This window comes from Geotrypetes seraphini, chromosome 1 (assembly GCF_902459505.1).
Source record: "Geotrypetes seraphini chromosome 1, aGeoSer1.1, whole genome shotgun sequence".
In the NCBI taxonomy this organism is placed as follows: domain Eukaryota; kingdom Metazoa; phylum Chordata; class Amphibia; order Gymnophiona; family Dermophiidae; genus Geotrypetes; species Geotrypetes seraphini.
This window is the reverse complement of record NC_047084.1, coordinates 284,011,132-284,024,686: the sequence shown is the minus strand read 5'-3', so window position 1 is coordinate 284,024,686 and position 13,555 is coordinate 284,011,132. Positions and strand designations below refer to the sequence as shown.

General features: G+C 42.9%; 1 protein-coding gene across 6 annotated transcripts in view; it reads left to right on the top strand.

The window, feature by feature from the left end:
- Window positions 1-13,555, top strand: part of LZTS3 (leucine zipper tumor suppressor family member 3) — a 303,348-nt gene that overhangs the window by 266,928 nt on the left and 22,865 nt on the right. For 5 of the 6 annotated variants that reach the window (XM_033953014.1, XM_033953032.1, XM_033953006.1 and 2 more), the window contains 2 exons: window positions 370-861; window positions 8,025-8,855. In XM_033953014.1, the coding sequence (XP_033808905.1) occupies window positions 409-861; window positions 8,025-8,855 (1,284 nt within the window). In that variant the 5' untranslated portion in view covers window positions 370-408. Of the gene's footprint in view, window positions 1-369; window positions 862-8,024; window positions 8,856-13,555 lie in introns of those variants that run through there. The other variant, XM_033953048.1, reaches the window with a different exon arrangement.

Here is a 13,555-nt window from a genome sequence, read left to right as displayed (position 1 = left end):
TTTTACAAAACCACAATAGTGTTTTTTAGCGCAGGCCGGCACGCTGAATGCTTTGCGCTGCACCTGACACTCATAGAGTTCCTATGAGCGTTGGACGCAGCGCAGAGTATTCAGCGTGCCGGCCTGCACTAAAAAAACATCATCGTGGTTTTGTAAAAGGGAGGGGTTAATGCGTGATAGTTTAACATGCGTTAATTTGTAGGTTAATGCATTTGAGATTGATTTAGCGTGCATTAAATTTAAGCACACTAATTAAGCCGAGTGTGCATCCCTAGTTTACAATAAAGCAAGCTGACAGAAAATGCAAAGATAGAGATGAAGAAATGGCAGTTTATTAAAGAAATATAATATTTTTCTTCTCTCTTTCAGTGCCACTGTCTCCTGCCTCAGCTTCTTTTCTGAGTTGCCATGGCAAAGTTAGATACACGGTCTGTTCTCGGTGATCCAAGTTACCAGGGCCAGGAGTCTTTCCACTCTTTTGCTAGCACATCATCCGACTCTACTTCCCAGAACACGATGGGAAGTGTTGGGAGTGGAGTAGCCAACGATCAAGAGTTTGCAATGAAAAGTGTAGGAACCAGGACTCAGAACAGCATTAGGCAGCCTGATGGATCTAGAAATGGATATTCCAATCGAGAGATGTCTAATCGCTACTCAGGGGAAGAGCAAACCTACAAGTCGGAAAAGATATCCAGTTCCATGTACATCAATGGAGACATGCGCAAAAGTGAGAAGACAAAGGCAGATATGTGCGGGAATGTAGCAGCAAACAATGAGAAAAACATGCCGCCTCCTCCTCCCCAGTATAGAGAACCCAGTAATCCACCAAAGATATTACCAGTTTCTGGAAAGTTAGAGCAGGTAAATAACATTGGAGTGTTTACATGAATCTTGTACTTAAGAGTAATGATGCATTTTGACTGCCATCTGCATGTGCAATAAGAGGCCAGTATAGGGTTGCCAGATTTTCCCGAAGGAAAATCTGTACCCATGGTCACACCCCCAGACATGCCCAGTTCCACCCGCAGCACGCCTCCTACCCCCTTAACCTGTTTGTGCATTGGGACTGCATCCATGCATGCGCGGATGCGACGACATCACTGCGTTGCATCCGCACGTTCGTGGATGCCGTCCTGACATTGGAAGCTTTTCAAAACCCAGACAAAGTGCTGAGTTTTGAAAAGCCGTCCGGACTCCCAGACATGTCCTCAAAAGGGACATATCCGGGGAAATCTTGACATCTGGTAACCTTAAGACAGTATGATGAAAGGTAAAAATCAGTAAATACTGATTAGGTTGATCCTTTACTAGGAGCCTGTGAAAGCTGGTCTTATTTCAAATACCTGCAGTTGCATTATTTCTGTAATCTTATTGTAAGATGCTGTAGTATTTTATTTTATTTCAATATTCTTTTTGCTTTATTTTTGTTGGACTTGTTCAATTTTACTATTTTTTTTTTTCCTACTTTTATTTTTATGATTTTTCTTTGGGGGTTTTTGATTTTGAAATTTTCCCTTCTGTTATCCCTTTTACGCATATCTATATATTGAATTTATTGTATTATCTTTTCCTCTCTTCCTTCTCTTTATATAAGTAAATGTAAGTAATTATTTCTTTCATAGGTACTATAGTTAGATTGTGAACCCATTGGGACAGAGAGGGAAATTCAAAGTACCTGATTAGATTTTTGGCCATTACTTAAGTCAATTTAATTGTTTTTAAATCGCTTTGAATCCTTTGGGAGATTTAGCAGAATATAAGACACCACATTAAATTAAATTAGTATTCTAGTCAATATCCACTGATGACAAAGCTATGTATACTAATCTAAGCATGTACTTAAAAAATTATATGCATAGACCTTTACCCTAGAGGACTGTAGTCATGATTTCTGCCACTTATTCTAATATTTTGTAAAGACTTGTTCCTGTCTAGGTTGGTTCCAGTTGCAACATGGCTGCTGGAACTTTCTGCAGCAGTCTTAGTAGCCATTTGGATTGGGGTTGCTGCATGGGGCAGAAATGAAGGGGGTCTATTTCTGCTCCCAAAGAGGCCACTAAACAAGAAGGGCTTTACTAAGGGAGGCCTGGAAGGAGGGGCACAGGAGAGTGATCCTAGGAGCAGGCCACTACTGAAAGGTGGCTTTTATGATCAGGGGAGCAGTTTGATTTATGATTTTGGTTTTTGCTGAAACCAAATGGCCAGTTTTGGTCATAGAGCCTGGATAATCTCATGGCTAGTGTGGTGGATCATAAGCCAAAATCCCTACCAGATAACAGAACCTGGAATGCCAGGGAGTCTGGCAAGGGAAATATTTGTGGCTTCTGCCACTTTGCCAGTATTTGGAAGCGTCCTCCAATCAGAGGATATTCCAGGGCCAGAGACAAAGGTTTGGGTACACCAGGCATCCTCAAGGATCCGGAGCCCATTCCTCTGTGGCTTCCAAGAAACAGCAATGATGCAAGGACAGCAGCCATTCCCCCAAGGGTGGGGGGCAGATCGGCAGAGTACTAGCAGGCTTGGACACAGATCTCTTCAGATCAGTGGGTGCTGGAATCATTCAGGAGGGTTACAAGCTAGAATTCTATTGACCCCTCCTAGATCTCTGGCAGGAATGCTGGAAAAGGCTCATTGCTCTAGGAGCCATAGAGCTCGTACTGAAGGAGTCTGGGACTGGTTTTCCAAGTACTGAAGGAGTCTGGGTCTGGTTTTCCTAAGTGTTGAACTAAGTTTTCCCTTTAATAAAATGCTGAATTATGTTTAGCTGCAGACCTAACCTGCCTGTACTGGGTGTTAGCTTGGACATTCTAACTTCTTATGGCTATCTCAGCATAAACGACATGCAACAGAAAGACTGCAGGGCCTAGATAAGTGACTTGCTAGTAACCTGCTAGTGTGAGCTGAGGACCAATGATTGTTAAGAAAAGTAACACGTGAAAAGTTTTTTCTAGAATTCAGTTGTATTGCCAGAAGAATGTATAAATATTTCTGTAACGTCCTGTTTTTGGCACTTCTGAAGCCAGCTTGGAGCTCGGGAGTCGCATACGTATGCTAATAAACTATCTGTGCCTTCTTCAAGTCTCTAGGTTTTTTGGCTGCCCAAAGTGACCTTTCAGTACCGCAAGGAGAATGGGGCTTGGGCAGATACTCCATATACTTCATCATACCCAAAAGAGAAGATTGAAGACCGTTTCTGGATCTAAAGTCAGTCAATGCAGCCCTCAAGATTCCCTGCTTCTGCATAGAAACGGTGCAGTCAGTCATTGCCTCAGTCGCACTGGGGCATATCTTGTCTCTTTGGTTCTCTTAGAGGCATACTTGCATATTCCCAATCTTTCTGGCTCACAGAAAGTTCTTGAGGCTTCATATTCTGGACAAGCATTTCCAATTCTTTGCTCTTCCCTGTGGCATAGCAACAGCTCCATGAACCTGATGATGGTAGTTGTGGCAGCTTACCTCTGCAATGCAGGAATTCGGGTGCATCCTTAACTAGACACTTGGCTCATAAGAGCACCCTCGAGGGACGTTGGAGTGATGGCAGTAGAGCAAGTGATCCAGTTCCTACAGATGTTGGGCTGGGTAGCCAACTTCAGGAATAGTCAATTTTATCCGATTCAGTCCCTGGAATACCTGGGAATCTGTTTTGAGATGGCACAGAACAGGGTCTTCTCCCAGAAGCACGCAAAATGAAGCTCTTGAGGTAAATTCGGGAGATCTGCGGCCTGCAGGCCCTCACAGTTTGGCAGTATCTTTAACAAATTAACAGGACCGCTAACAGCGTTATCAGATATTCAGAAGTTTTTAAAAAAATCCTTAAAACCACACTATTTTTAGAAGCATTTCAATAAAGTTGAGACGTTGAATGCTAGTTTTAAGATGAATTGTACTGTAAAGAATTATTTAAAATGCAATTATTCACCTGTAACCCAACATGTATGTGAAAGTCCTGTTTGACATATTTTGTGCATGTTATTACTGTAATGCCGCCTAGATATATCTATAATAATAAAACCCTAGAGCGCACATGCGCTCTTGAAAATTCGTGATTCCTGGCGTTGTGAGGTGTGCTTCTGTGGCAGTATTCTATTTGACACCTCACGGCGCTTGCAGGGGCTGGAGGCGCGTGCGGTGGCTGAAGGAGCGCGACTGTGCTCTCTCCAAACCTCCTGGCTTCAGCGGCAGCACCAGTAGCAGCAACTGAGTGGTGGACACAGCCCCGCTCCGGCCGTTGACCCTCCACAAACCTCCCGGCTCCAGCGGCGTAGGCAGCACTATAAACATGCTGCTTTGCGCCCTTCTACTGCCGATTTCCTCTGCCACGTCTCTGATGACATCATCGGAGACAGACGCGGCAGAGGAAATTGGCAGTAGAAGGCCGCGAAGCAGCATGTTTAAAGTGCTGCCTACGCGGCTGGAGCCCGGAGGTTTGTCGGCAGAGGGAGGGTCAGGAGCAGACCAGATCAAGCAGGACAACGGCAGTAAAAGAAGGGGGAGGGGCCGAACAGAGCAGGGAAGGGTAAGGGGAGTGGGGGAAAATGCTGCTACTGCTACACAGGGACTTGGAGAGGAAGGGAAATACCGCTGCTGCTTCTGCACAGGAAAGTGGGGGATAGGAGGGAAATGCTGTTGCTGCTGCATAGGGAAGTGGGATGGAAATGCTGCTGCACAGGGAAATGGGGAAAAATGACTGACAGACAGCGGGAGGGAGGGAGGGAGACAGAAAGAAAGAAAGACACAGGGGCAGGGAGAGGGATAGAAAGACAGGCAGAGAAAGGGGGCCAGGGAGAGAGAGAGAATCAGCGGGAGAGAGAAAGGGGGCTGCTTTGTGGGGGAGGTGTGCTGGGGACAGACAGCTTTGCTCTGGGGAGGAAGACAGAAGGGGCCATGGAGAGACAGGGAGAGGGAAAGGGGGTTGCTTTGGGGGGAGGTGTGCTGGGGACAGACAGCTTTGCTCTGGGGGGAAGACAGAAGAGGGCAATGGAGAGACATTTGGGGGGGAGATGTGTGTGGGGGCAGACAGCTTTGCTCGGGGGTGAGGGGGAGACAGAAGGATACAGACAGCGGCCAAGGAGAGAGAGAGGTAAAGAAACACAGACAGACAGACACATCTATTCTAGTGCCCGTTAATGTAACGGGCTTAAAGACTAGTGTGTATGTGTATATATATATATATATATATATATATAGGGGGTTGATAAATTTTTTAAAATAAACTAACTACTGGGATCCATGGTAGCCATGATAGATATAGTTCCCTGAGCAAGAGCACATTTGTGCCCACTTCAAGAGTTGCTCCTCTCAAGGTGGTCTCTTCAATTGGACGCCGTGGACATCCTACTGCTGTGGTAGGGCAAGGCATGGAGTAGCCTGGAATGGTGGCTGGAGCCACAGTCCTTGAACAGGGGTATGCTGCTATGCATCTCCCAGTGGACAGTCCTGATGACGGATGCCAGCTTATTCAGTTGGAGAGCTCATTGTGAGGGACACCCACTAAAAGGGCAGTAGTCCCCATTCAGAGGAAGTGATCAATCAATTGCTTGGAGCTGAGAGCGACATGGCTAGCTCTGTGAGCCCTGGGCAGCACCCTAGAAGGAAGGGCAGTCCGAGTCTTCTCAGACAATGCAAGTGCAATAGCCTATGTAAACAGGCAAGGAGGTACCAGGAGTGCATCGCTGAGCTTAGAAGTTCACCTGCTCTTCCAGTGAGAGGAAGCCCATCTCTTGGCCATCTCTGTAGCTCATGTAGCCGGAGTGGAGAAGGTGCAAGAGGACTTCCTAAGTCAGCAGATGTTGGATCCCGGGGAGTGGTCCCTCTCTTGGAAGGCCATCAACTGCATAGTCGGGCACTAGGGACGTCCGACATTCTCATGGCTCAGCATCCAACAAGGAGACTTGTTTCTTCAGCTGAAGGTAGAAGTCTGGAGGCACCAGGCTGGATGCTGTAGTCCAGGCCTAGCCTGCAAAGGAGCTCATATATGTGTTTTCCCATGGTCAATGATAAGCAGAGTGCTTTGGCGGGTCAGAACACATCCAGGTTGAGTGATCCCAGTAGCTCCAGATTGGTCGAGGCGGTCGTGATACTCAGACTTAGTGTGTCTGCAGGGGGACATGGCTTTCAGACTTCGTTGTCATCCAAATCTCCTTTCACAGGATCTCATCACTCTGGAGGATCTGGAGCATTTTAGGCTTATGATATGGCTTTTGAGACCAAAGCCTTAGGGTGTAAAAGCTATTCACCTGAAGTTATTGATAAGCTCCTGTTGTCCCTGTGGACCGTTATCGCATGCCTTTAAAACGAGGATAATAGTATATCATCAAAGTGCTAATAAAAAGAAGATGTAAGTGTACATGGTTCATCACCATCAACATTTGGGGCATTCTTTCGAGGAATTATGGTGTATGGTCATTGAGAGGGGGCTGATATTAAAAAACTCTGTAGACAGAAAAAACACATTGGCTTTTCAGATTAAAAGGCATTAATTTGTTTTTTTGAGTGGAATGTTTTTTATGAAAAAATTGTGCCCATTTAAATGTGAAACTTAAGCTGATTAGTTACCTTATATAGTGGCATTTTTGTAACAGGTCCACCATCTTGGTGCCTGAAAAAGTGAGTGAAAGTTCCTGAGGAAATGTATCTACCTGATGCAGAGACAAGCGAAACAAGGGGCCTTTGTCGATGTGTAAAGGCAGTATGCAGTTATCTGCTGGATGGTGATGGAATGAAGTGCATGATGAAAGGATTATAATGAATGGAGTGCCAGCTGAAATCAGAGTAAAAATGAAACAAGATTACTACTGTTGTACTACTTGTGATCTAGCTAAGTACCATATATTCTCAAATGTAAACCAAGGTAATCTTCCCCCCCCCAAAAAAAAAAAGGAGGAGAAAAGGTAGAGTCGAATATAAAGGGGGGGGGTTAATATTCAAGTGCACTTCCCTGCCAGGCTCTGCTTCCAGGCCCTCCCCATCTCTCCCCTTTCCTGCCCTGCCAGGCTCTGCACCCAGGCTCCCTCCCTGTTAGGCCTCCCTCCCTGTTAGCGGCACTGCAAGGGTAGGAACGAAGGAAGGTCACTCCTGCTGTGGTTCACTGCTGGACTACCAAGTTCTTAATACGTATGCAGAGGGGACGGGAGGAAGATAACAGTTGTTTAAAGACGGCCAGGGCAGGAGACGGAAGGAGTCCCTCATGTCCTGGCCCACTATTGGCCCACCAGGGATTTAAAAGATCCGGGGGGAGGGGGAAGGTAGTGGGAGGGTGATAAAAATTGTTAAAGTTGGCTGAGGCAGGAGACGAGAGCGATCACTCCTTTCCTGGACCACCGCAGGACCACCAGGTCTTACTGCAGGCCCTGCAAAGGCCTGCAACAGGTTCAGGAGGGGGGCAGGTCAGTGCTGACCTGAATATAAACCAAAACCCCCATTTTGGGGCTATTTGTTTGGCCCAAAAATCTCAGTTTATATTTGAGTATATATGGTACTTGGGACCTGGGCTGGCCACTGTTGGAAACAGGAAACTGGGCTTAATGGATCTTCAGTCTGTCCCAGTATGGCAACTCTTATGTTCTTATGTGCTGAACTCCTATTGAAGATGGTTTTCAACAATCTGCACATAAGTTTTATGTGTACACATTTTTTAAATTTATGGCAACATTTTTTGTAGTAAAACTGGGGCTTATTCGGAGTAGAGTGTGTTAAATTTATTATTAGTTAGCTTTTTAAGTTTTTTCAGCACAGCAGTTTTTCTCCTTACAGGAGTTGTTTGCTGAGTTTTTTTTTTTCCTTTTGTAAGGTGACTGAAACCAATGGAGTCTTTGTTCTAACTAATCCCACATCAACTATAAATTAAATTATTTTGTCCTCTTTGTTGTATTCAGTATTAGAACTGATACATGAAATGTCTTTCACCTAAAATCCCACTTCCACATTGTCTGCCAGTCTTAAAAAACATGTTTGCCTTAATGTATGTTGTATTTTTATAGGAAGATGATCTGTTATTTTTAACTTGTTCTCTATTTACTTTACAGAGTAATGAACCTTTAGTTAGACCTTCGGCTTTTAAACCAGTGGTTCCTAAAAACTTCCACTCCATGCAGAATTTGTGTCCACCACAGAATAATGGAATAACAGAAAATAGAAAGAGCTTAAATCATGCCAACAGCAATAGCTCATCTGTGATCAAAAGTGGACATGAGAAGACTAGCCTTAACAGGACTACAAATCAGGTGGGAGGTCTCTCTGATTCTGGTCGCAACTCCTTGACAAGCTTACCCACATATGGGACAGGCTACAGTCAACATGTTGGCCCAATGAGTGCTTCAACTAGCCATATTAACCGTATTGGGACTACTTATGTAGATAAGAACATAGTGGGATATAATGGAATATCTACCTCAGATAGTGGGCGATCTTCAAGTAAGAGCACATCATCATTCAACAGATTGAACCAACTCAATGAAACAATGCCTTTTCATTCACCATCTAGTGATGACATCATTCAAGATCTCGAAGACAGACTGTGGGAGAAAGAGCAAGAGGTCCTCCAGATGAGAAGAAACTTAGATAAAAGTGAGGCAGCTATTTTTCAAGTATTTGAAGAAAAGCAAAAGATCTGGGAACGTGAAATGGAGGACCTCCGGCAGAACTATGCAAATAAGTTGCAACAAGTGTCCAAGAAAGCCCAGAGAGCACAACAGGCTTTGCAACTGCAGATCTTCAAACTTCAACAGGAGAAAAAAAAGCTTCAAGATGATGTTGGGCAACTTCTTCAACAGAGAGAAGAACTAGAAAAAAAATGCATGGTGTTCAAGAAAGAACAAGCTGAGTTTCTTCCAAAGATTGAGGAAACCAAGTGGGAGGTAAAGCATAGTAGTACATCCTTGAGTTTCTGGAAAGCAGTCATTAAACCCGTAAAGCTGTCTTGTTGTTCAGAAGTCTAGTTGAAATGTTGTAGATAGATAGCTAGGTTTTGTGAACAAAGAGGATTTACTTAATGGTAAAATGTATCTATTTATTAAGATTTATTAAACACCTTTTTCCAGCATGTAGAAACTTTCAATGCCAGCTGAACACTGATTTGGCATGTTTGAATTCAGTTTTTGACATAGGATTGAATTCAAACATCTCAAACACAAATCCAAAGAATTTTCTAGCAATTTGTGCTTGTGACAGAAATCCTTAAAAATAATTACATAGTATAAGAATACCTTAAACAACTGAAGATAATTATTTTAGGTATTGTTTTGCTTTTGTAAACCAGCTTTGTTTTATTGCAGCATAAAAAAATGGGCTACTGTTGTGAAACCTGTAAACTAGTGATAGTGATTTCTGTTCTTATACTCCTCAACCATAACTACTAATATCCTTTCAGAGAGTATCATTGACGAGCAACATGATGCCACCAAATTTCCCTTTCCTTTCCTCTTCAAAGCCCTCTTCTGCTGATTTTGACTGGGGAAGACAACCTCCAGAGGAAAGGACACTACTATAGGGCAAAAGAAATGTTAAAAGCACCTGTGAATTATAGCAAGGGTAACTTGAGATTACATGGTATCTACTTTGAGTTGACCATACCACAAGTACATGCCTTTATGCTGCTTTTTGAGGTCTACATGAGGGCCCCCTGCAGTAATTATTTTTTCAGGTAGGCTGAGTAGATAACCTTTTTGAATTCTGTTCTTGTCTCTCATAAGGCCTCTCTCTGTAAGAATAGTTTTTTGTGTTGGATTGGATGATGTCCCAAGAGGAATAAGTTCTTTTGGCTCTTTATTTATGGCCATTCAAATCCAGGAGCATCTCCTGTAATGTGAGGCTACCACAGTGCTTATTGTATAAAAGCATAAGAACTCCTCCCAGTATTCCAACTGTAAAAAAAATTTAAAAAATGGCCAAAAGGAATGTTTCGATTTGGATTGGATTGAGCTCACTGAACTGGCTGGGTAGAGAAGTTCCACCCAAGCTAAGTATTGCTTCACAGTATTGTTTCGGTTTAATATATAGGAACAATACATAAGGATAATGAACAACAAATAAGAAGTTTGAACATAATAATATCTAAAATTGTTCTATAGAGTATCAGTCAACAACAGTCAAAATTGCTCACTAGAATTGTTTTCTTGAGATAACATAGGATCAATGATAGTCTGCATATGAGTCATTCCTTATGATTTGCTCTGAGGTCTGACTGCAGACACTGGAGATCGGTTATCTTTGAGTAGTGAACACTGACTGTTACTTCTCTTAAAGCGTGTTTGATAGTAGGTGTTTTAGTGTGATTTACACAATTTTTTTGAAGTGTTTTCAAAAGGAATGTTTTCACAATCAACTATTTGAGTCACATTTCTAATACTATGAAAATTGTTCTGATTGTCATCTACTAATTTTCTTCATTGACTAGCTCTTTCTATTCATTTGTGAATTTTTAATGTGGCCTTCCTGTTGAGTTGGGTTCCTCTTTCTTCACTTTATCCCCTCGTCTCTTGAGTTCTTTATTTCTTTTATTTTGCATCTCTATCTCTCTCGCTCCCCCTCAAGGGTCTTTTCTCCTCATTCTTCTCTTTATCTCTCTGTCCCCCAAGGGTCTTTTCTCCTCAGTCTTCTCTTTATCTCTCTCTCCCCCCCAAGGGTCTTTTCTCCTCACTCTTCTCTTTATCTCTCCCTTTCAGGATCCTTTTTTCATCCCTCCTCTTCCATCATTCCCATCAAGGGTCTCACCTCTTTGTCTCTTTCCATGTCTCCTACCTTAACAGTCCTCTTTCTTATTCCTATCTTTATCTCCACCCCTTCTCCTTCCCCTCTCCCTCAGATATCAGGGTATGTTTTAACATGTGCAACCTCCTACATGATTTCTCTCAGGAGCAAAGACTGCAAAAAAGGTAGTTTTGCACATACAATGACAGTAATTTACTTCACTCCTAAGCTAAAATAGGAAGTGTATATCAGTTTCCTAAAATTTACTGCTAAAATTTACTAAAATTCCTAAAATTTACTGTTCCCATAGTACCTGAATTGTGCCAAAGAAAGCATTCTTCTGGAGCTCATAAGATGTAATTAAGCAACTTATCAGACTTGCATGATTACTGGGCAATTCAAGCAAAAGTTCAAACTTCCCAGGGCCTCACAACCATAGAAATGGCATGTCCTGTGGCTGCCATGGGGGGAATAATGGGCGAGGTTTATCAGAAAGTGAGGACCTGTACTAGTAAGACCATGGAGGAACACTGACAGTGCAAAAGTGTTGACCACAGCTACTGTTTGGGTTGGGAGCCGACCTGGAACAGAACTAATAGAGTGTGCAGAACTACATGAAAGCTTAGGGCTCCTTTTACTAAGCTGCGATAGCGGTTTTAGCGCGCGCTGGCGTTATTTTGAGCCGCGTAGCGTGGATTTAGCACACGCTAAAATTCTGCACGCACTAAAAACGCTATCGCAGCTTAGTAAAAGGAGCCCTTCGTCTCAGGTAGAATAACTATCCTAAGGGATGAGTGGCTGCTTCCCGATGATACCACTAGGGCAGCAGAAGTAGTTTCATGGGAGCCAGATAAATGTTGGTGCGGGTATGCACTTGGAGATATTTAGCTGCCGCTGTGAGCTTCATTGGTGTTGGCAACTCAGGCTGCAAAGGCAGCTTATGGAGACGGGCTCTAGCCACTGCACAACAAAACAAAAATAACCCAGAACTTATATCTGGGAATTATGATACTAATAAAACAACAGATTATATCAAATTAGTAAATATTTCTGGAACCACTTTGTGCTATGGCCGTTTATCTTAACCACTCCTTTACTGAAGAAATGAGAATAGACACTGCTAGGAATCTTAAAACTACTATATGAAACCAGACTAAAAGTGCTAGACAAAATTAAAAATGTTTTATATCTATTGAACTTTAGCTTAAAAGCTGCTTGCCCAGGATTCCATGGTATTTAATCCTCTTTATATATAGTGTAGCTGCATGAATATTATATATAGTATATCACTCTTGAAGGGAATAAAAATAGTACTATCATCAGCATTAAAGGGATTTAACCCCAACTTTGCCAATTTCCTTCCCAACAGAGCCATCTTGATATTAAATAAAATTGGTGAGATTGGTGAGTCTTGAGATTCGATCCGAGGGGAGAAAATAATTCCTGTCGTCTTAGCCCAATATGATCTCTCCAACAAAAAAAACCCTTTAAACCTTCTATAAACCTGCCCAATAATGCAGATGTTATCTAAAAGCTGTAACATTTTATCATAATCAACAGTGTCAAAAGCATTTGATACGTCAAAGTGAAGCACAATAATCTTTCTTCCTACACTAATTTCCCTTCTAAATTCAGCTATATTTAGGTTTAAAACCAGTCTGAGAGTTGTAGAGAACAGAATGACAACATAGTGCATGAGCTGTTGTACTAAACCGTCCATTATCTTAACCAACAATAGAATGAAAGTAACTGGTCTATAATTAGTAAAATCATTTGTCTTAGTTGTCAAATGCTAAGGTATAGGGGTCAACATAATGCTATATTTCTCTTTTGGAAAAAGCTCTTGAGATGAGTAAGATATATAACTTGTAAGATTCTATATATTAATCAGCAGCCATTTTCTTAATGTAACTTGGGGAGGGTGAGATTGTTGCAAAAGAGTAAGACTGAAGAATAGGGGAAAGTGTGAAGGGTCTGCTGGCAGCTGAGGAAAAAGACGAAACAAATGCCAGTAGTTCACAGGATGGTGGGCTGACTTGGAGGGGGGGGGTACCACCTGAATGAGCACATGATTATTAACCCGCCAACTGCAGAGATGCCAAGTTACCCAGGTCAAGGCTGGAGCTTTTGGGACAGTCCTGGATTTCTGATCACCCTGTCCAGGTGTATTACCGTTCTTTCAACCCTGATTTCAATGGGCAGAATCAGGCACTGCATATCCCACACTGCTTTGGTATGTAAGTTCAAAACCAGTACTTGCCAAACATTTCCATCCTGGAATCGGTAACTTGGTATCTTAACAGCAGAGGGGGGGGGGGGGTAATAATAATAAAAAGATATGACAGGGGGTTCTGCTACTGTAGGTGACAACTCAGTGGAGAAGAATATATGACATTCAGTTGAGGACTAAATATATGGACATTCAGTTGAGGACAGACTGGGGAGGGTTTCGATGGCTGGGATGGTTTGATGGAGATTCCAGTAGATGGAACCTAAGCACATTACTGGGCAGGGCTCTGGGATTTTTGGCCCAGAAATATCTAAGAAAAAGGACCATTTAAATTAAATTAATTTATGGAGCATGTATGGTTGGGCAGACTGGATGGACCACTCGGTTCTTTATCTGCCGTCATTTATTATGTTACTATGTATTTATTAAGGATTATAGGCTAGATTCACTAACCTGCCCAATTGTGCCCAATCCGTGGCCGATCCGCAGCAGGCCGACTGATCCACAACGGGCCAGGATGCAAATGGGGGCGATCGGAGAAACGCCCACCGGCCACATGGATCACTAGTGAGCGATCCTGAAGCATGCGCAGAACATCTTTTTTGCCTGTAGATGGTCTGTGCATGCTCACCGTGAAGG